Genomic DNA, 22,937 nt, shown 5'->3' on the forward strand with positions numbered 1-22,937 from the left:
GGATTGTGTACATTACTGTTTTTTTCTTCATGCATGGAATATTACCCAAGCCTTTTACAGAGAATATGTACTACTTGTCAATCAGAAGGGGGAAAAAAATCAGTAAGCATTTTTAACCAACTCACAAAGAATCGTTTCTCAGAATATTAATTTATTCTGGCAAATACAAATAGGAATGTCAAGTTATAACGTTAAATAGTTATTCCTCGAAGTATACCTACTTTTCTTTCTCTCCACTACCTATTTATCCATTCCACCACCAAGCTTCCACATTTGTCTATTTACTTCTTCATTCACTCAATTCTAATTCACCCAAACTTGCAACCACTTACCTATCTTCTCAATTTCACTAAAACAGCACCCATCCATAGGTACATTTCTCCAGGTGTACTATCTACAATCTAATATCAATGTGCACATTCAATTCCAGCCTTCTCTCACACATGCTCTCAAAGTATCATATCCAAAAACACATCCAATGAAACAAAAATATACTTATATCATCATATATAACCTTTGTCTTTTATAAACATATACCCTTTACACCAAACATGTAAGCATCAGCCCCCCCAAAATTCTTATTTAAGTTGGATACACACTCCTTACAGACACAGAAATTCTTTTTAGGGTCACACCTAGAGCATATGGATGTTCCCCAGCTAGTGGCTGAAACAGAGCTGCAACTGCTGGCCTACACCGCAGCTCACGGCAACACCAGGTCCTATGACCCACTGAGCAGGGCCAGGAATCAAACCCTCATCCTCTGTCTGGAATACTACTCGGATTCTTAACACGATGAGCCACAACGGGAACTCCGAGGTACATTCTTATAGAGACTCAAGAAGGGAGAGGTCCTTCTCTTCCATTTCTGTATCCTATCCGATCATCTGTTTCCAACCCTCTTCTGACTTGGATATAGAACCGCACCTTTTGCTTCTTTCATAACAAAATCTCATGCTTCCTTGTTATTTAGCACACAGTATGAGTTCAACAAATACTTGTTTATCTATCTGAAAGCATTCACAGGCCCAATCTAAAAACTCTATGGCCCACCTACTTTTGCATCCTTATCTCTGAACTTAACACCTAATACATGGCTTTCAGCAGCATTCAATAAACAATGAGTTAACGACTACCCCACTCATTATTATTGATCAAAGATCAAGACAATTAAGGTACTGCACTGTGTTCCCCACTTTACAAATAAAGAAAACAAGGATGGTAGAGGTTAGGGGCGAGGCCAGCGCAGGCCAGGAAATACGGAGAAAGGATCTGGGTCTTTCCATTCAGAGATGCGGTCCGCCTCCCGGCCTGCAGACCTCAGGGGAGCGCTTCAAAGACTCCAGGGAAGGACAAGTATAAATAAAATAGACGGTTACATCCAGTAATGGGCGGAGTCTTTGCTTCGCTGCATATTCCAAATTATAGCAGAGAGGGAGAATCAACAAGTGGAGAATTATCAAAGAACTACGCGCGCAAAGTCATCCAAGAAGAAACTGAAGCTTGGAGACCAGGTCTGATAGCTTTACACAAGCAACCAATTAACCCCCGGCCCCCAAGCCAGCCTCCAAACCACGGAAACACAAACTTTAAACCCACAGCCAGGACGTCCTCCGCTTCTTCAGAGAGGAAGCTCTTACCTTTGGGACAGGGGCCTCACCAAGTCGCCCCCTTTCTCAGAGCCCGTGTGCCGGGGGCCAGGCCCGCGGGCGGCCAAGCTTACCCGCCATGAAGCCCGTTCCTCCGTGCTGAGCACACGGAGAAACGGCCACCTGGTCCCAGGCGGGGTTCCTCTCCGCCCTGGCCCATCGCAGGAGCGGGGAGGGAATGCCCTGGGGTCCGCAGGTTAAAAACCCACAGGACCGTTCAACCGGGGCACCGCCGGATTGTTCCTGACGCCGGCTCCCCAGCCCGGGAGAGGTGAGTCGGCCGACCCGGGTGGAAGCTCGCCCACGGCCACTGACCTGTCAGGCCCCACCGCCGGAGGTCCTGTTCCTGCACCCGCGCCCGCTCCGCCTCAGTTCGGCTCTGGCTCTGAAGGGCCAGCAGGAAGCGGGGCATGTTGCCCGCGGAGGTCCCGGCTTCCGCGCGCTCCATCCCGCCCGGCGAAGCCCCACCCCGCGCCGCCTGGCGCGCTTCCTTCCCGACGCTCGAGGCCGGACCAAGGGCGCCGCGGCCACCAGAGGGCGCGCCTAAGCTGAGTTTTGGACGCTGTGGGTGGGTGCTCTGACGTACTCTGCTGCGGCAGAGAATTGCTTGCAGCTTGCAGCCCTGTGCACGTGGGGCCGCTCATTCTCACTCATCTGCTTCTGGTTGTGCTTATTGCCCGCTCTGGAGGATGATGACCTGAAATGCCTGGCATGTGCTCCTCGTTCGCTGATTATTTAATCAACATTGATTGTCCCGTGCCAGCCACTCTGCTGGGGTCTGGGGTTGTAGCATTCAATTATAAAACAGTTTACACAGTAATAAATTGGTTTGGGCCCTGAAATCTTCTTACTTACTCCCTGTTGTCTGTAGGCCAGGGTTAGAAACCTCTGAATGGTAATAAATTGGTAAAAATCATGAAAGTGTCATTACCACAGTGGATTTCTCAAGTGATTATGGGGGGCAAATTGAAACGATGTGTTATATTGGGGGTTACCATGACTGAACATCAAAATGAGTGGATTTATGATGTAGTAGTGTATCACTAATACAAATATTATGGTAATAACCAAATAGCTTATATTTATTGATGTAGTTAGAGTTGCTGCCTTCAGAGCTTTACATGTATTTATTTTCTCATTTAACCCTCACTATAACCCTTAAATAGGTACCATAATTGTCCCCACATTACAGATGAGTAAACTGTGGCTTGGAATGGTAGTTGACAAAGCTGGAATAGGAACTATATTATTTGCTGGATAAGACCATAAGAATATAATTCCCAGAAGTTCCCTTGCGTCTAGCTGATTAAGAATCCAGTGTTGCCTCAGCTGTGGCACAGGTGCAGCTGCAGTGCCAGTGGAGTACCTGCCCTGACAACTTCCGCATGCCACAGATGCAGCCAAAAATAATAAAGTTAATCCTGGTGCTTCCATCTTCAGTAAACACAGGTTAAAGTTGCACTCCCTCCCATCTTCACCGTCTAAAACAGGGGAGGAAATTACCAAAGAGGTGCCTTCAGGTTGGCTTATTTATAGAAATGCAAACAAAGCACTATCTGTGAAGCTAAATTTGTCTTAAGTCATTCTGCTAATAACGAATGAACATCTACTACTACAGGTCAAGCATTCTCTTGGCACTGGAGGTAAGAGGGTAGTATCATAGAACATTTAAGTAAATTATACTAAGTTTATATTTATTTATTCATTTATTTATTTGCCTTTATAGGGCCGCACCCACAGCATATTGAGGTTCCCAAGCTAGGGGTCTAATCAGACCTATAGCCGCTGGCCTACGCCACAGTCACGGCAATGTGGGATCGGAGCCACATCTATGAACAACACACAGATCATGGCAATGCTGGATCCTTAACCCACTAAGCAAGGCCAGGGATGGAACCTGCATCTTCATGGATGATAGATTCATTTCTGCTAAGCCACGAAGGGAATGCCGCTAAGTTTATATTTTAAATTAAGCTTATTTTTAAAAGGAGGAGACAGGCAATAAGCACATAAAAATCAGGCGGTGACCCATGTTAAAGTTAAAGAGAAACAACTGCTTAATGGCGCTACATTTATTTGCTACTTGGCTGGTTTCTCCAAACTTTCAGATAGATTTGTATCCTTTGCTGACTTCTCTAGAGGAACCTCTGTCCTATGTGGCTGCTCCTGAGTGGTTTTTACATTCTGGTCTCTGTGTTTGATTTATTTCTTCCCTTCTAGGTTCTGTGGATAGACTTAGCCACTAAGGCAACAACATCAACCACCTGCAGCTCAAACAAAAGAGTGTTTACTACTTTTAATGTGAAGAACATTTGCTTTTGTGTAATACCAGAGATAGGGTACTAGCTATAGGCTAAGTGTTCTGGTGGAATGCGGAATCTGATATCTAAAATACAGCTAAGAAAGGTAACTGAGAGGCTTTGAGGCAGCTAGTGAGATAATGCCTGGATTATTACTCTGAATGCTGTTTGGAAAGTCTGTAGAAGAGGGGAGAGTGGAAGCAGGGGAACCAGTTTAGAGACTCCTGCAGGAAGCTGGGCAAAAGGTGATAGTTGCTGGGCCAGCAAGCTGGCAGTGGGGTGGAGAACAGTGGTCAAATACTAGATACACTGATACATTGAAAAGGTAGAGCCTATAAAATACACTGATTAAGTATCTGAGAGAAGTAGAGGAATGGTAGAATGGAGTTTCCATTTTTGGAGAGGAGAAGACTGAGAATGAGGAGGTTTGGGGAACATGAAGACTTCATTTTTGGACAGAGTTGCATGAAACAGTTACTAAATATTCAAGTACATATTTTGAACAGATAAGCAGAGAGATTAATCTGGAGTTCAGGGGGAACATTGGAACTGAACATATAAATGTGGAAGACATCATTTTAGAGAGGCCAGAAATCTTGGCACTAGATGGGTCCCCCTAAGAGATGATTGAAACTATAAAAGCGACTCAGCCTTGGACAACTAATATTTAGAAGTCAAGAAGATGAGGAGGAACCAGCAGAAGCAGAGCAGGCTGAGAGACAGTATGAGAACTAAGACCATACTGTCCCTGAGCCAAATGAAGAGGAGTTTCAGGAAGAAGTGATTGTATCCAATGCAGCTAAGATGTGCACTAAAGATAGAATAGAGGAATAAGGAGTTCCCGTCGTGGCGCAGTGGTTAACGAATCCGACTAGGAACCATGAGGTTGCGGGTTCGGTCCCTGCCCTTGCTCAGTGGGTTAAGGATCCGGCGTTTCCGTGAGCTGTGGTGTAGGTTGCAGACGCGGCTTGGATCCTGAGTTGCTGTGGCTCTGGCATAGGCTGGCAGCTACAGCTCCGATTAGACCCCTAGCCTGGGAACCTCCATATGCCGCGGGAGCGGCCCAAGAAATGGCAAAAAGACAAAAAAAAAAAAAAAAAGAATAGAGGAATAACCACTGGATTGGGCCATGTGGTGGTCACTGACAAGAACAATGTCCATATATTGAAGTGGGTTTTTAAAAGGGAGTAAGAGGAAACAAAGTGGAGACAAATGTCTCACACCTCTTTCAGAGAGTTTTGCTGTAAAAGGCAGCAGAATACTGGGATCAATAACTGAAAGGAGAAATGGGGTCATGGGGAGGGTTGTTCTGTTTTCAGATGGGGGAGATTGGGGCATAGGCAAAGCTGCTGGGAATGATCCAGTGGGGAGAAAAGCTGATGCTGCAGGAATGATGTGGGAGGTGGGACCCAGGGCAAGAGTAGAGGTGTGGCCTAGAGCGGGAACACGGACAGTTCATGTGCTGGAACACAGATGCACAGCGCGTGCACAGACATGGTGCCAAGAGCATGTGGCAGATCTCCTCTGCTTCTGCTGTTTAAGTGAAATGAGAAACAAGGTCATCAGATGAGCTTGCCAAGGGAGGAGGGGGCTTAGAAGTCTGAGGAGGAAAAAGTGTGAAACAGTTGTCTGGGGAAGTGGGAGAGGGAACTGACTGGAGAAATAGGGTAACATGGCCAAATACATGTCAGGGACACTTGAGGTTTATGGTCATGAGACCAGGTGGGTGCAAGCGAGGAGCAGTTAGAGAATTGGATTGTACCAGGCTGGATTTTTGCTGCATGAGTAAAGTAAAGACGGATTGTACTGGCCGCATCTCCAGTGTCTAGAATGGAGGTGAACAAGACAGAAAAATGTCCTGGCATTTGCAGAGCTTAGATTCTGTGATGAAAACAGACAGTATGGAGGGGATACAAATAAGTCACCAGGCAGTGTTAGTGCTAATCAGATAGCAAAACAGGGTCCTGACCTTAAGATCGGGGCTGGGGAGCAGCTCTGGATAGGATGCGTTGAAGAGCATGTCACCAACAAGATGACTTTTGAGCTAAGATCTGAGTGAGGAGAAGCCAACTGTGTGAAATCAGGAAGGAGCGTATTCAAGGCAGAGAGAGCACAAGGGCAGAGACACTGAAGCAGGGCTAGCAAGGGAATAAGAGATTTTTTAAACTGGGGAGGACACACTGGCGAGGACCTGGCCATTGCCTGGCCATTGGGCTGAGGGATCGAGAAGCATTGAGATTGATTCCCAGGGGATTCTGCCTTGGGTAACGGAGTGGATGTTGATGCTACCACTGAAACAGAGAACATAGATGATAAAAACTGGTTTTAGGGAGGGAAGATAATGACTTCACTTTTAGACATGTTGAAAATTCAACTCTACCTTGAACAGTGCCTGGCACATAATAAGCATTGTTGAGTGTTTGAATGGGGTACCTGTAGAACAATTCTAAATTCCAGGACCTATGATGGTCATAACCTTGAGCTACAGAGAGGTTATTTCACGCATGAGCAAATTAAAGCACAGAAAGTTTAAGCAACTTGTCCAATGAGTTCTAATACATCAGGTCAGCATTAACTGCTGGAATAAAGTATAACCCCAACTGCCTTTTCACTCACTGCTCATGTTATATAATCATGGTGTTTATGTTCACTCTCTGGTTTCTTACTCCACAGAGAAGGTACACTGTATGACAACAGCAGCCCAGTAAGATTAATGGTAACCAAATCATTCCAGGAATGGGCCTTTGCATAGGCCAGCATACCAAGTTTGACCAAGCACAGGTTAGTGAACAAGTTGTACTTGCTGTCCATTGTGTGCTGTGTTGGGGAAGAGCAGGATGCTGTGTTGGGGAAGAGTAGGACACCACCTGGCAGCATCTAGTGAGCCAGCTATGGAACTTGGTTAAAATGTTGACTGTGGGTGAAAATTTGAACAGATCTCTTTTTGAGGGCATGGACTTAAGCCTTGGGGCACAGGTTAGGATTCGGTCAGGGCTCTAGGAGAGAAAAATCACTGTACTAGGATGAAAGAGACTGGGTTTTCTTTCTTCCAAGAATGGAAAATTTGCATTTTGATTTTTGATGTAATTATGTCTTTGGTCTCAAATAACACATAACAAATTTAAAACCCAGAAGGCTGGGGGGAAATAAATTAAAGACAGTTCACATTTTAGTATACCAGCAAATAAGACTGCTTTACAAGATTCTTGCCCAGTCACTTCAGAAAATTACTACTAGGCTTTAATAGCAAAGCTAAGGGCACAACACTGGGATATTATCAAGTATATCTTTGAAGAAAAAGTCCAGAGATTGTAAACTTGCCATTGTGCACTAAAATTTGCCCACAGATTTTTGTTGACAGGACTGTCAGGACATTGTTTGTTTTCCCTTTTTGTTTGTTTGATTTTTTCGTTTTATGTTTTGCCAAGCCTGAGGCATGTGAAGTTCACAGACCAGGGATCAACCCAGGGACAGGAGCAACAATGAACCACAGCAGTGACAATGCTGGATCCTCGGCCACCCAGGAACTCATCTTTTCCTTTTTTAAGTGCCTTTTCTCTGTCATGCCTTGCCATCAAATTAGTCACATATCATTCCACTCTTTCTGTTCTCCACCTGATAGAATATTGTTTCTGCAATCAACCTAGCTAAATCCCAAAGACCTTTTGAATATCCCAACTCTGGAATTTAACTTCTGTGACCTATTCCCACAGAAAGAATAATAAAATCATGAAGCCAAATGTTTCTCATGACTCAGTCTACATTGAGAGAACTTTAAGCAATGTGAACTTGCTACCAGGCACTACAATCCTAAGAACTCATTCCCTGCTATGGTTGATAAAAGCCCAAAGCCATCTCATGGCCTAACCCCACAAAGCTGGGTCTTAGGTTTGAAAAATAAATAACTGTTACATAAATAACTGTATTCTTGAGGCTCTGTAACAACTTTGAAGCAAGGGAGTTCTCCCACCTCTGTCCCCACAAATTGCTCTAAATTGGCATGTACAATTAATCTTCCTAATCAAAGAGTTTTAAAAATGAGAGTGCTTCTGGAGGCCCTGTGATACACAACAATTTATAATGGGGATAAAATAGCTATCCTATAATGATGTTGTGAAAGTTAAAGGAAATATATTTTTTACACGGAACTACACCAATTTGAATGTCCAGAGTATAGTGATGGACAAAAAACCTTAAGCTGGGAATGAGTCTGGTGAACACTCAAGTATCTACATCTTACCAGTGGAGACGCAAGAAATTAGGAAGTATCTCTCACTGTTGAGGTCCCACTGTAACCTCATTTGCTCAAAGGAATCCAAATGCAAAAGTTCCATAGTGTTTTCTCTTGTGTGTGACTCACAGATACAGGGTCTGAAAGTAAACAGGAAACACACACACATACACAGAGTGTGGGATATCTACTCGATGCTGGGGTCCTGGGGTCATGGACAGCCAGCTTTGTTAGATTGTATAACTATTCCCAACTATTCACTTTCTCATCTATAAGATGATTGTACATACACACCCTTAGCTATATGACTTAAGTGCCTCCTGCAGGCAGAGCTCCTATGATTTTCTTGGTCAGTGGAATGCAAGTGGATGTGATGTACTCTAGGACATGAATTAAAACTAAGTGTTTGTGCTTGCTTAGGTTGTTCCTACACTTTGCCATGAGAGATATAGGAACCGAATAGGGACTGTGCTGTTTAAAAATCTTTTGTGATCTCTTTAGGTCAGTATACATTTTAAAAAATATACTTAAATTCATATATGTGTGTGTTTGTGCATACATACATACATACATACATGTCTGTGGTCTGTGTCTCATAATAGAGTCCTTTCCAATCTTGATGAACATGTATGAAGTTATTTAAAAATTTTCACTATTACAAGGAGATCCTGCTGAATAGCATTGAGAACTATGTCTAGATACTCATGTTGCAACAGAAGAAAGGGTGGGGGAAAAACTGTAATGGTAATGTATACATGTAAGGATAACCTGACCCCCTTGCTGTACAGTGGGAAAATAAAAAAAAAAAAGAACAAACAACAGTGAGAGTGGTTGCTAAACTGGAGAAGGGAGTTAAATTGAGTATTCAGATTTGAGTGGGAATTATTTTCTAGAAAATTGTGCTGCATAATTGTATTTATTTTTACTGTGCTTATTATTTTCATGTATTTGTCACTAAGGATATGGTAGATTTTACATTAAATGGCTTAATTTTTATCTAATAGCTTCCTTGAACCATGCAATCACAATTTTTAATAGCCAACTTTAATACAGTATGCCATCAGTATAAACTCTCATGAAAAAAAAAAATTTTCACTATTAATGCCAGCTAATACTTGAACCTAATGCATAATAACTTATTCTTTCTTCTAATGATTTGAAATGCAAATGAAATTCCATTAGTATATACAGGCTATCTTTTAACACAACAATATTACACTATTTGAATCACTATAAAGTTACAGTTTGTTCTGAATATTTCAATTTTTGTTTTCCTTTTAATTTTTTCACACATTTTCTTTTCCAGTAGTCAATATTAAATGCAGAATCAGTTCATCAAGGTCCATTAAAAATTCAACTAAAAATTTTAGGGAATTCCCATTGTAGCTCAGTAGGTTAAGAACCCAACTAGTATCCATAGAGATATAGGTTCAAACTCTGGCCTTGCTCAGCGGGTCAAGGATCTGACATTGCCACAAGCTGAAGCACAGGCCACAGCTGCAGCTTGGATCTGGTGTTCCTATGGTTGTGGTATAGGCCTGCAGCTAAGGTCTGATGGACCCCTAGCCTAAGAACTTCCATATGCCACAGGTGTAGTCCTAAAAAGAACAGAAAAAAAATTTTATTGGCTTGCCTCAACATTACCAATTAATGTTGGGAGACTGGGAAACAATTTTTATAATACTAAGATTTCCTATCTGGGAATAAGATATTTATTCAAGTTTTATTTTATGTCTTTCAGTCAGGCTTGTTTTCTTCAAATAGTTCTTACATACCACTTTTTATTTATTTTATTTACCAGTATTTCTTAGGAAATGTTTTGTTGGTCAAAGGGCATAAAATTTCAGCCATAATATGAGTAAGTATTGAGGGTCGAATGTACAAAATAGTGACTATAGGGAATAATACTGTATTGGATACTGGAAATTTGCTGAGGTAGTAAATGTTAAGCATTCTCACCACACACACATTCTCAATACTCATCTACCTCTCTAGGAGGTAATAAATGTGTTAACTCGATTGTGGTTATCATTTCACAGTATATAAGTATAGCCAATCATCAAATGTAGACATTATCATCATTTATACTTTAAATATATAAAATTTGATTTGCCAATTACACCTCAGTTAGCTGGGAGCGTCTAGAAGCCTGAGTGCAGGTTTCTGTGTGGATGCATGTTTTTAATTCCTTTGGGTAAATATCAAGACTCACAACTGCTGGATGTGTGGTAAGAGTATGCATAGTTTCTAAGAAACCTGCAAACTGTCTTCCAAAATGGCTGTACCATTTTGCATTCCCACCAGCAATGCACAAGTTTATCTGTTGCACCATAGCCTTTCCAGCATTTGGTGTCATCACTGTTCTTAGATGCAGCTATAGTAGTTCTTAGAAGGAAATCTGATGAATTAAGTATCTCAACAAGCTACAAAAAAAGAGGTAGAAAGAAATAAAATCAGAAATTAATGAAATAGAAAACAGACATAAAACAGAATAAGTCAGTAAAGGCAGCTCTTTTAAAAGATTAATAAAATTGGCAGAATTGATCAAGTAAAAGTGAGACAGAAAACAAATTACCTAATATCAAGAATGACAGGAGTTCCCAATGTGGCAGAAACGAATCTGACTAGCATCCATGAGGACACAGGTTCAATCCCTGGCCTCACTCAGTGGATTGGGGATCTGGCATTGCTGGTAAGTCTGCTGTGGTGTAGGTCTGCTGTGGTGTAGGTCACAGATGTGGCTCAGATCCTGCATTGCTGTGGCTATGGTGTAGGCCAGGGGCTACAGCTCCGATTAGACCCCTAGCCTGGGAACCTCCATATACTGTGGGTGCGGCCCTGAAATTATTTAAAAAAAAAAAAAAAAAAAAAAAAAAAGAATGACGGAGGCAACGTCATTATAGATGCTATACACACTAAAAAATATAAGGATACATGGATAACTTTATAGCAATAAATTTAACTTAGATGAAATGGGTAACTTTTTAAAAACACACGCAAACCATTTACAGAAATTTTGAATTGTTCTGTAGCTTTTTTTTTTTTTTTTTTTTTTTTTTTTTTTTTTTTTTTTTTTTGCATGCCCGGAGGTATGCGGAGTTCCTAGGCCAGGAATCAGATCTCAGCCACAGTTGCCACCTAAGCCACAGCTGAGGCAATGCCAGATCCTTAATCCACTGTGCCAGGCCATGGATCAGAATCTGCCTCCCAGTGCTCCTGCCGATCCCTTTGCACCACAGCATGAACTTCTTTTAATGAAATTAAATCCATAATTTATAACATTCCAACAACAAAAACACCAGATCCAGATGGCTACCTTGGTAAATGCTACCAAACTTTTAAGGGAAAAGATGAATAATTCTACCCAAAATCTTTCAAAGAAGCCAGCATAACCTTGATACCAAAACTCATCACGAGTATTACAAGAAAAAAAAATCAGAGTAATATTTCATAAGAATATAGATGAAAAAAATTCCAAATGAAATATTAACAAATCAAGTACAGTGTTATGTGAGAACTATACACACCATGGTCTTGTGAGTTTATTCCAGAAAGACATCGTTGGCTTAACATTTAAAAAAATCATTCAGTTCCAAACAATCCAAAAATTTATATGGAACCAAAAAAGACCCAGAATTGCCAAAGCGATTCTGAGAAACAAAAACCAAGCAGGAGGCATAACTTTCCCAGACTTCAGGCACTATTACAAAGCCACAGTCACCAAGACAGTGTGATACTGGTACCAAAACAAACATACAGACTAATGGAACAGAATATAGGACCCAGAAATAAACCCAGACATCTATGGTCAATTAATTTTGACAAGGGAGGCAAGAACATAAAATGGGAAAAAGACAGTCTTTTCAGCAAGTATTGCTGGGAAACCTGGACAGCTGCATGCAAATAATGAAACTAAAACACACCCTCACACCATGCATAAAAAATAAACTCAAAATGGTTAAAGACTTAAATGTAAGACTGAAGGACATAAGCCTGGGCCTTGTTAACATCTCCCTTGGAGGCATGGGTGGAGAATGAAGGACCCAAGCCTGAGCCTTGTTAACATTCCTCAGCACTGGTGTAATGTAATCAACTGGGCACTTAAGCCTCCAGCCCGCCACCAACCTCCTTAGAGAACAAAGTTAGCTGATAAGGAGAACTGCAGTTGCTACGTGGTTACTCGTCTGATTACCTCTTTGGCGCTGGCATAAGCTGCCTGCTTGAAGTCAGGAAATACAGCCCTTACACTAAATCATTACTGTTTAACCTAAACCTTATTACTAGATAAGGTTTAAAGTAATTTAAGCGCCACTTTGCTTCTGTACCCCTGCTTATGCATGCATACCTCCTCCCCACCTGGATGTAAGTTTGCCTTTGTAAACGCAGTCCGTTTCTTTGTTTGGGGCTTCATACTCAAGCTGCTTTTAAAAGGCAGTGTGTGGCAATAGCCAGTAATAAGGACTCCTAATTTGTTTTTTCTCTGTTGGAGTGGTCTCTGAGTGGTCTCTGTTCTTTAACGGCACAACACAAGACACCATCAAACTCCTGGAAGAGAACATCGGCAAAACATTCTCTGAGATCAATCTTACAAATGTTTTCTCAGGTCAGTCTCCCAAAGCAACAGAAATAAAAGCAAAAATAAACTAAAGGGACCTAATCAAACTGACAAGCTTGCACAGCAATGGAAACCAAAAAGAAAACAAAAAGACAACTTACCGAATGGTAGAAAATAATTTCAAATGATGCAACTGACAAGGGTTTAACCTCTAAAATATGCAAGCAATTTACACAACTCAACAGCAAAAAAGCCAACAACCTAACTGAAAAATAGGCAAAAGACCTGAAGAGACATTTCTCCAAAGAAGATAAACAGATGGCCAACAAGCACATGAAAAAATGCTCAACATCCCTGATTATTAGAGAAATGCAAATCAAAACTACTATGAGATACCACCTCACACCAGTCAGAATGGCCAACATCAATAAGTCCACAAATAGCAAATGCTGGAGGGGGTGTGAAGAAAAGGGAACCCTTCTGCATTGTTGGTGGGAATGTAAACTGGTACAGCCACTATGGAGAACAGTATGAAGGTACCTTAGAAATCTATACATAGAACTACCATATGACCCAGCAATCCCACTCTTGGGTATACATTCAGACAAAACTATAATTCAAAAATAAATTGTATTGGGGAAATAACGATTAAAAATTTTTTAAAATAAAAGTAAAATAACAAAAATAAAAAATCATTCCGTTCCCACTGTGGAACAATAGGATCTGCAAAGTCTCTGCAGTGCCAGGACGCGGGTTCCATCTTCAGCCAACTGGGATGCAACTGTAGCACGGATCTGATCCCTGGCCCAGGAACTCCATATGCCTTGGGGTGGCCAAAAAAGAAAACCAAACAAATAAATAAATAATGAAAATCATTTAATATAATTTAAACAATGTGATCATCTTAAAACATACAGGAAAAACCTTTTATAAAATTCAAAACTTATTCATAATAAAAAACTATTAGTTGACTAAGAATGGACAGTTCCCCAATTTAATAAGATTATTTACCTAAAACATACAAATAACATCACACTTAATGGTGAAATAGTGAATGCTCCCCCCTAACCAGACAAGGATACCTGTTACCGCCACTTCTTTTCAACATTGTACTGGAGTTCCTGCCAGTACGATAAGGAGAGAGAAAAAAAAAATGAAAAAAATTTTAAATTGCAAAGGAAATGGTAAAACTATCTTTATTCATAAATGACATGATTGTGTAAACTACTGGAATAAGTGAATTTAGCAAGGCCATGTGATACAAAGTGAATATATATCAACTGTATTTCTTTATATACGTGAACAAACACTTAGTATACGAATTGTATAAATAATACCATTTACGGAGTTCCTGTCATGGCACAGCGGAAATGAATCCGACTAGGAACCATGAGGTTGTGGGTTTGATCTCTGGCCTTGCTCAGTAGGTTAAGGATCTGGCATTGCCGTGAGCTGTGGTGTAGGTGGCAGACGAGGCTCAGATCCACTGTGGCTGTGGTGTAGGCCAGGGGCTACAGCTCCGATTAGACCCCTAGCCTGGGAACCTCCATATGCCACGGGTGCAGCCCTAAAAAGCAAAAACAAACAAACAAAAATATCATTTACAATAGGATTTAAAAATAAAGTATATAGGATTAAATAAAATGGATAAGATTTAGAGTGAAAATTACAACATTATAAGAAGAAATCAAAGACCTGATAAGAGAAAAAAATGGCTTATTTCACAGATTGGAAGATTAAATTGTTCCGATGTCAGTTCTACCCAATTGGTCTATACATTCAATGCAATCCTAATAAAAATCCCCAGCAGGCTCTTTTTTTTTTTTTTTTTTTTGGTAGAAATTGACAGGTTAATTTTAAAATATAAGTGGAATTGCAAAAAACCTAGAATAGTCAAAATCATTTTTTAAAGATTTTACTTTATTTTAAATAAGCACAAAGATAGAGGATTTCTACTACCTATTTTCGCATTTTACTATAAAGGTAAGTAATAAAGTATGGCATAAGCATAAGGGTAAACAAATAGATTAATGGAACAGAATAGCATCCAGATATAGGCTCACACATATATAGTTACTTGACCAATAACAAAGATACCAAATATTAATTCAAGGAGAAAGAAAAATCTTAGAATAAATGATGTTGGAAGAACACAGCATCCAGATAGGAAAAAAAAAAAACAACAACAAAAATAAGCCTTGACTCTTACACTCATACCACTCACAGAAATTAATTTAAAATGGATTGCAAATCTAAATGTGAAAGCTAAAATATAAATCTTTGAGTAAGAAACACAGGAGACTGTATGTGCTTGGAGTAGGTAAAGATTTCTAAAATGAGATCAAAAAGCACTAACCATAAAGGAAAAAATGATAACGTAGACTTTATCCAAATTTAAAACTTCTGCTCATCAAAAAACTCAAGAAAGTGAAAAGTGGAGTTCCCTTGTGGTACAGTGGGTTAAAGTTCTGGCATTGTCGCTGCAGTGGTTCAGGTCACTGGTGTGGTGCATTTTCGATCCCTGGCCCAGGAAGTTTCACATGCCAGGAGCTCGACCAAAGGAAAAAAAAAAAAAGTACATATATCTGCAAAGGATTTATAACAAGATCATACAAAGAACTCTTACAACTCAATGATTAGAAGACAACCCAGCTTTTCAAAAATAGGTGAAAGGTTTTCACAAACACTTTGCAAAGAAGATACACAAGGGCCAAGAAATTAAATTGAAAGAGGTTCATCATTAGTAAAGAGGGAAATTCAAATGAAAAACACCATAGAGATTATCACATACCCACAAGAATGGCTAACAATAGCAAATACTGAAAGGTTATGGAGCTAGTGGAACTTTTCTGCATTGCTAGTGAGGGTGTAAAATGGTACAACTTCTTTTGAAAACTTTTTGGCAGTTTCAACTAAAGTTAAACCTATACCTACCCTAGACCCAGCAATTCCATGCTTAGGCACACAAGGAAAATGAGAGCAGATGTTCACAAAAAAAGACTTATTCAAGAATAAAACACCTTCTCCATAACACCAAAAAGTGGAAATAACCCAAATGTTCATCAATAGGAGAATGGATAATAAACAAACTACATATTCATACTATCAAAAAGAGAAACCTACTGATAGATGCAACTACTCGGATAAATGTTAAAAATACCCGGTTGTGTAATGATTCCAAGCACAGTGAGTGCATACTGTATAATTCTATTTATATGAAGTTTGGGAACAAATGAAACTACCAGATGTTAATTAGACTTACTGTGGTGATCATTTCACAATGCGTACAAATATCATATTGTAAACCAATATCATATGTGGGTTTACAAGTGTTATACCCCTTAAACTAATCTGTTATATGTCAAATGTACCTCAGTAATAAAAAAACAGGATTTCTCTTGCAGTGCAGCAGGTTAAGGACCCAGTATTGTCACCGCAGTGCCTCGATTCCTGCTGTGACATGGGTTCAATCCCTGGCCCCAGGAACTTCCACGTGCCGTGGACTTGGCCAAAAAAGGAACTATGGTGATAGAAATAAAGGTAATGCTTCCATCTGGAGGTGAATATTGGCTGAGAAAGTACACAAGAAAGTTGTATGACACCCCTGCTTCACATCCATCATACCAGTCATTTTACCTCTGAACCATAGCCAGTATTATCTGCTTCTCATGACTTCCACTGTCCCCAGCCCAGTCCATGCCTCCCTGATCTGGTCTGTGATGTGAAAGCCAGAAGGACCCTGTGCCTGCGGAGTGGTTGGGAAAATAAGAGCCCCCAGAGACTCCTCAGGTATGAGTGTTGTTCTTCTGTATGTGAATGAGTCAGAACCACTACCAGAAAACTCTCATTCCCTTCTGATCCAGAAATATGATTTTAACTGATTTTTTGTGCTATTTTAAAGATTCCATAGGTTTTTATGACATTTCCAGTGCTTTAACCATCAAAAGTGAGTGTTTCTGGAGTTCCCTTGTGCTACAGCAGGTTAAGGATCTGGTGTTGTTACTGCATCAGCTTAGGTCGCTGCTGTGCCACTGGTCTGATCTCTGGCCCAGGAACTGCCACTTGCCACAGGCACAGCCAAAAAAAAAAAAAAAAAAAAAAGTGTGTTTCTATGGGAAGATGTGTTTCGATTTTCAACAACTAATTACAATGAACTTTTTAGAACTCTATTATTTCTTCACTGGAGATTTTCCTCTTGTTTTTTTTTTTTTATGGTGTTTTCAAGTATCTTTAAATCTTTTTAATGGGTATATATTCCATGTTTTCAATCGTCATTGAAAATCACAAGGGGCAAGGCCTCCCACTGCTTTTTTTTTTTGTTCTGTAAGAGCTCAGCGTGAAGCACTGGACCCATAGGAAGCACAATCAGCATGGCTGCTTCACTGATAGTTCATCTCAAATAAACAGATTTACAGAAGGAATCTTTCAGATTAGTTTGTTTTTGAACAAATCCCGGTATCCTCATCTTGTGCAAGTGCTTATCATTTCTGTATTGGTTTCTTACAGCTCCTCTAACATAATACCACAAACTTAGTGGCTTCAAACAATAAAAATTTAATCTTTTACATTTTTGGAGAACTGAAGCCCAAAATGGTTTTCTCTGGGTCAAAATCATAGTGTCCACAGGGCTATGCTGCCTCAGAGATTTTTAAGGGAGAATCTATTTCCTTAATGTTTCCAGCTTCTAAAACTGCATTCCTTGCACCCTTTGGTTCTTGGACCCTTCCTCCACCTTCAAAGCCTGCAGAGTATCATCTTGCTTCAGTTGTTCACGTGTCCTTTTTTTTTTTTTTTTTTTTTTTTTTTTTTGTCTTTTTATGTTTTTAGGACCGCACCTGCAGGTCCTGTAGCTGCCAGCCTATACCACAGGCACAGCAACTCGGGATCCAAGCCGCATCTGCAACCTACACCACAGCTCATGGCAACACCTGATCCTTAATCCACTAAGCGAGGCCAGGGATTGAACCCATATCCTCATGGATGCTAGTTGGGTTCGTTGATTGCTGAGCCATGATGGGATCTCAAGTTTACATGTCCTTCTGTCTCTATAGTCCAATCTCCCTAACCCTCCCTTTTATAAGGATGCTTGTAATTACATTAGGCCTAGCTGGATAATCTCCCCATCTGAAGATCTTTACTTTAATTACCTGAAAAGTACCTTTTGTAATAGAAGGTAACATTCACAGGTTCTTTAGATTAGAACATATCTCTCTTTGGGGCCCATATATTCAGCCAAACATATTTGCCAAATTTAAAAGTAAGTAAGGAGTTCCCACTGTGGCACAATGAGATCAGCATCAATTCTGCAGGACCAGGTCGCAGGTTCAATCCCCAGCTCAGCACAATGGTTTAAAGGATCCAGCATTGGAGTTCCCATAGTGACTCAGAGAAAACGAATCTGACTAGTAACCATGAGGATGCAGGTTGGATCCCTGGCCTCACTCAGTGGTTAAGGATCTGGCATTGCCGTGAGCTGTGGTGCAGGCCACAGTCGAGGCTCAGATCTGGCATTGCTGTGCCTATGACTTTGGCCAGCGGCTACAGCTCCAATTCGACCCCTATCCTGGAACCTCCATATGCTGTGGGTACAGCCCTAAAAAGACAAAAATACATTAACAATTTTTTTAAAAAAGGATCCAGCATTGCCGTAGCTTCCACAGCTACAATGTAGGTTGCAATGGCAGCTCAGATCTGATCCCTGGCCTGGGAACTCCGTATGCTGTGGGGTGACCAAAAAAAGAAAAAAAATTAATTATATGGAATTCCCTGGTGGCTCAGTGGGTTAAGGGTCCAGCATTGTCACTGCTGTGGTGAGAGTTCAATCCCTGGCCCGGGAACCTCCACATGCCACAGGCAAGGCCAAAAAAAAAAAAAAAAAAAGTAATTAATTACGAAACAATTAAAGTAGTAGTTCATAAAAATAAAATTGCATTTTAAAATATTGTTTTAAAAGTAATTCTTGCATTGTTCTGAAATTGTAAAAGTGATTCAGTAGGGAGATATTAATATTCAATTTATTAAAGTATTCATAAGTTTTCTCATAACTAGGCATCTCTAGGACATTGAAAATTATCCAATTTACAAATAATTCATTTACAAATAATGTGTAAAATGGTTACATTAAAACACTCTCTTCAGGAGTTCCCATCATGGCGCAGTGGTTAACGAATCCGACTAGGAATCATGAGGTTGCGGGTTCAATCCCTGGCCTTGCTCAGTGGGTTACGGATCCAGTGTTGCCGTGAGCTGTGGTGTAGGTTGCCGACGTGGCTCGGATCTCACTTTGCTGTGGCTGTGGCGTAGGCTGGCGGCTACAGCTCTGATTAGACCTCTAGCCTGGGAACCTCCATATGCTGTGGGAGCGGCCTCAGAAAAGACAAAAACAAAAAACAAACAAAAAAAATACTCTCTTCAGAATTTTATACTAAAAGAACTATTACAGTGCCAGTTCACATTTATGACTGAAAGCTTTTTTTAATCTTTAAAAAGTTATAGGTCCAAAGAATACTGATACTCATATTAATTAGGGTTGTCTAAACAGCTGTAAAAAGAAAAATTAAAAATTCAGTAGCATAAACAAAACAGCAGTTTACTTATCTCTCATGCAACAGCCCAAGGTGAACAGATCCAGATTAGAAGATCCAGGCATTTAGGGCCCCAGTCTGGTGGTGGTCTTACTATCTGCAATACATAGTTCCAAAGGTTGCTCCGGTTATCAATAGTCTAGGCTCCAGGCAGGAAGAGAGAGCAGAAGTGCAGGGCAAACCATTGCCTTTTGAATAGGTTAAGCAGAACGTGCCTTTTCACCTCGTCTACCTTCCTTATATGAGACTTAGTCATAGGGCCATATGCAGCTGCAAGGGCAACTGGAAGATCCTGTTGCTACTTGGGCATCCCCATCCCATCTGTAGTCCTATTATGCTGTGATGAAGAGTTGCCAGTGTCTGACACCTCTCTTGCCACTAAAATTCTGAGTTCATTCTTCTGATACGCTCATCCTCACCCTAAGGGAGACAATTCCAAATTTCATCCAGGTACTACACTCAGCTCAAATTCTGGGATCTCTGGGTGACTTGCAACGACCTCCCTAAGATTCAGATTGGCTTCTTGTGGTCCAGCAACTCATTAACGCAAAAGAAGTCACTCAGCTTCTGCAACACCTAATACACCATGGTTTAATAGAAACAGGTGTTTCTATTTCTTTGGTGTTCTTGTTCTTTGGTGTCCCTTCCAATACAATAAATCTTGGGGAGGGACACAACAAGAAGTTTATATTTTTTTGAAATCTCAAGAGAGATGCATGGGTATTTTTAAGTACATTTCTACCAGTAGCACAGAACCAAAGATCCAATTTGTGGCGCTGTGAGTAGGGGGTTTGGGTGGAGAGGTGGACGAGGGGGCCAGGATCTGTTTTTAACAAATCTTCTGAAAGACAGTTGTTCTCCACTTGATCTTTTGGAGCAAGACTTGCTTTGGGGCTGTTCAGTTTCCTTTCACCAGCAGGAGTTTGTCCCTTTAAGGCAAACACCAGGAAGTTAAAAGTGAATGGGCAGGGCAGGCAACAGTGACGTCTCTTGGTCGCCAGAAGGCAATTGTAAGTGCAAGCAACTGCAGCTGAAAAAATAGATTGTAGGGTTAATATTTTCTGTTTGAGGCAGGTTTAATTCTCATTGAGAGGAAAGAGGATGCTGCTGAGTGAGCGAGGCACTGGCGAAAGGAGGTGGAGTGAAACTGCCTCTCCCCATTGGCTGTTGCTGCTGTTTGTGCTTTGTTGCTTTATATTTCTTTGGAAATAGCAGAGAGTGCAGAGAGGCCTCAGATCACTGCTGAAGGATCTCCCTGTGTTACAGGAAAGACTGTGAGTTGAGTGAGATCAGATACCACAGCAGAGCTCTCAGCTCTCAGACACAGGGCTCCTCCAACCGAGGTGCAGTAATTTCCTGTGGCTAAGAGGACCCTGGAATCTGGCTTCCCCAAAGGCACCTGTTGTTACAACAACATTGATTTAGATGCCATGGCCATGGTCTTCCTTGAAAGGTGTTCACTGATGTGTGCTTTCTGTCTTTTGTCATCCTTTCCTTCCCACAGGTTACACTGATCCAGCCGGTGAAGATCTCTGGAGACCATGACCAAGAAAAGAATTGCTGTGATTGGGGCAGGAGCGAGTGGGCTCACGTCTATCAAGTGCTGCCTGGAAGAAGGCTTGGAGCCCATCTGCTTTGAAAGGACCGATGACATCGGAGGGCTCTGGAGGTTTCAGGTAAATCTCCTGGTTCCTTAAGACTTGGGATCCTTCCTAGGTGCATAAGATATTTTATCTCCTATCAGTAAATGTGGTAGGCTTGATTAAACCTGCTAGACTTCAACCTGTTGACCTCTTCTTAGCAGCCATCACCCTAGGTTCTATGCAGTTTCCTCTTTACCTAGGCTGGCAGCAAATTGGGACACAGGTATCATTTGTTTTTTTCTTCACTGATGTCTAGAAAATGTCACAGAGATCTTTTCATTTATAGATCTTCATTTACAGTGAGTTTACATCATGATAAACCCACTGTAAATTGAAAATATCCTAAGATGTAAGTGCATCTAATACACCAAACCTACCTAATACCAGAGCTGAGCCTAACCCACCTTAAATGTGCTTGGAACATTAGTCAGGCAAAATCATCTCACACAAATACCTTTTTTCTTTTTCTTTTTCTTTTTTTTTAATTTTTGGCTGCCCCGTGGCATGTGGAACTTTCCCGCCAGGGATCGGATCCCAGCTGCAGTCGTGGCCTAAGCCACAGCTGCGGCAACTTGGGATCCCCAACCCACTGTGCCAGGCTGGGGATGGAACCCAAGTCCCAGTGCTCCCAAGACACCACCGATTGGGATCCATTGCTCCACAGCAGTATCTCCGCAAAAGCTGTTTTACAATAAAGTGTTGAGGAGCTCAGGTAATTTATTAACTACCCTACAGAGAGTGAAAAACAGAATGATGCTTTGGATACAGACCGTCCTGTGGGTGCACCTGCCAGCAGTGTGACCTTGGGGGAAATCATTAACCCTCTCTCTACTTCTGCATTGTCATCTTCAAGGAGACCCATGTGACAGAGTTATTGTGGGGGTTAAGTGAATGAATAATTATGTCATCACAAATAATCAGTTATTATTCAGTCAGCCTAGAATGGGCCCTTACATTTGGTATCTCTGGTAAGCATTCTAGCCAGGTTTGGCAACTACTCAGAAGGCACAGAATCAGTTGAAGGTCTACCATCCTACCTGATTATTGGGTTTCTTACTTTTATCTCCAAAGTTGCTTAAACATGCTCTCTGTTAAAGACTCGGTTTGGAGTTTTTTCTGATAATACTCTTGGTAAAATTTCAACACCTTATAAACTGCTTCCTTGAATATAAATAAGCTATATTTAATCATAATTCTCCGACTTCTGCTAATACAGACCACATCTGTGTCTATTATTATATAACATATATCCATATTAAATATATTTTAAAATACACACATACACACACACTCAACCATATTTCTAGAGCCAGAGGTGATGCCTGGCATATATTAGGTATGAAATATATTTACATTTTATAAATGAATCCTTGAGAAGCAAAATGTCTTGGGTTGCTTCTTGGAATGATTGTGGAAATGAGAGACTTTCATTTCACATATTCCACAGTTACACAGTTGTGGAGCCTGAGGTAATATAAACACCCATTCATTGCAGATTAAGCATGGTTTACATGCTGATGCTGGTTTACTCAAGAATTTCTAGTGACTGCTCAGATCTGGCATTGCTGTTGCTATGGTGTAGGCCAGCGGCTACAGCTCTGATTAGACCACTAGCCTGGGAACCTCCGTATGCCTCACATGCGGCCCTAAAAGGACCAAAAAAAAAAAAAAAAAAAAGAATTTCTTCTGAGATCTGCTTCTGTACCACCTCCTGGCCAGTTATTTGGAGTCCCGCTCTCCCCCATCCTACCCCCCTAACTTTTCTGTAAGTTATTGGGAGTTTCATATATAAGATCATCCTAAGCACTTTGACATTCCACCATTGCTGCCAAGGGGCCAGTAAGCTACTAGGAACTCAGGGCTTCCATGTTCCCTTTCTTGAAACAGATCTCAGGGATTCAGTATACATTTTGTCTCTTTCAGCTCCTCATTAATGTTAGATCAGATTGACGGTGAAAAGGGGATACTAATGTGA

General features: G+C 41.0%; 2 protein-coding genes across 53 annotated transcripts in view; one reads left to right on the top strand and one right to left on the bottom strand.

Moving 5' to 3' along the window:
* The window catches only part of CHD1L (chromodomain helicase DNA binding protein 1 like), a 177,338-nt gene that overhangs the window by 51,275 nt on the left and 103,126 nt on the right, over positions 1–22,937 (bottom strand). For 8 of the 49 annotated variants that reach the window (XR_297334.4, XR_014844281.1, XR_014844280.1 and 5 more), the window contains exon 1: positions 1,965–2,113. The exons of 37 other annotated variants lie outside the window; for them this stretch is intronic. Coding sequence is in view for 1 of the 12 variants with exons in the window: in XM_001928518.6 (XP_001928553.2) it covers positions 1,965–2,097 (133 nt within the window). In the remaining 11 variants the exon portion in view is untranslated. Of the gene's footprint in view, positions 1–1,964; positions 2,114–12,525; positions 12,726–13,817; positions 13,857–22,937 lie in introns of those variants that run through there. 4 more of the 49 variants (XR_014844284.1, XM_085023176.1, XM_085023196.1 and 1 more) reach the window with 2 other exon arrangements.
* The window catches only part of FMO5 (flavin containing dimethylaniline monoxygenase 5), a 35,884-nt gene continuing 33,242 nt past the window's right edge, over positions 20,296–22,937 (top strand). Inside the window, exons 1-2 of one of the 4 annotated variants that reach the window (XM_005653073.4) lie at positions 20,296–20,662; positions 20,824–20,995. In XM_005653073.4, coding sequence (XP_005653130.1) covers positions 20,861–20,995 — 135 coding nt within the window. In that variant the 5' untranslated portion in view covers positions 20,296–20,662; positions 20,824–20,860. The remainder of the gene's footprint in view (positions 20,663–20,823; positions 20,996–22,937) is intronic. The other 3 variants (XM_001928594.5, XM_005653074.4, XM_005653075.4) reach the window with 3 other exon arrangements.

The sequence above is a fragment of the Sus scrofa genome, chromosome 4 (assembly GCF_054392235.1).
Source record: "Sus scrofa isolate SSC_HxYL_T2T_F1_AM1 chromosome 4, Sscrofa_HxYL_maternal_Yorkshire_Landrace_v2.0, whole genome shotgun sequence".
Lineage (NCBI taxonomy): Eukaryota > Metazoa > Chordata > Mammalia > Artiodactyla > Suidae > Sus > Sus scrofa.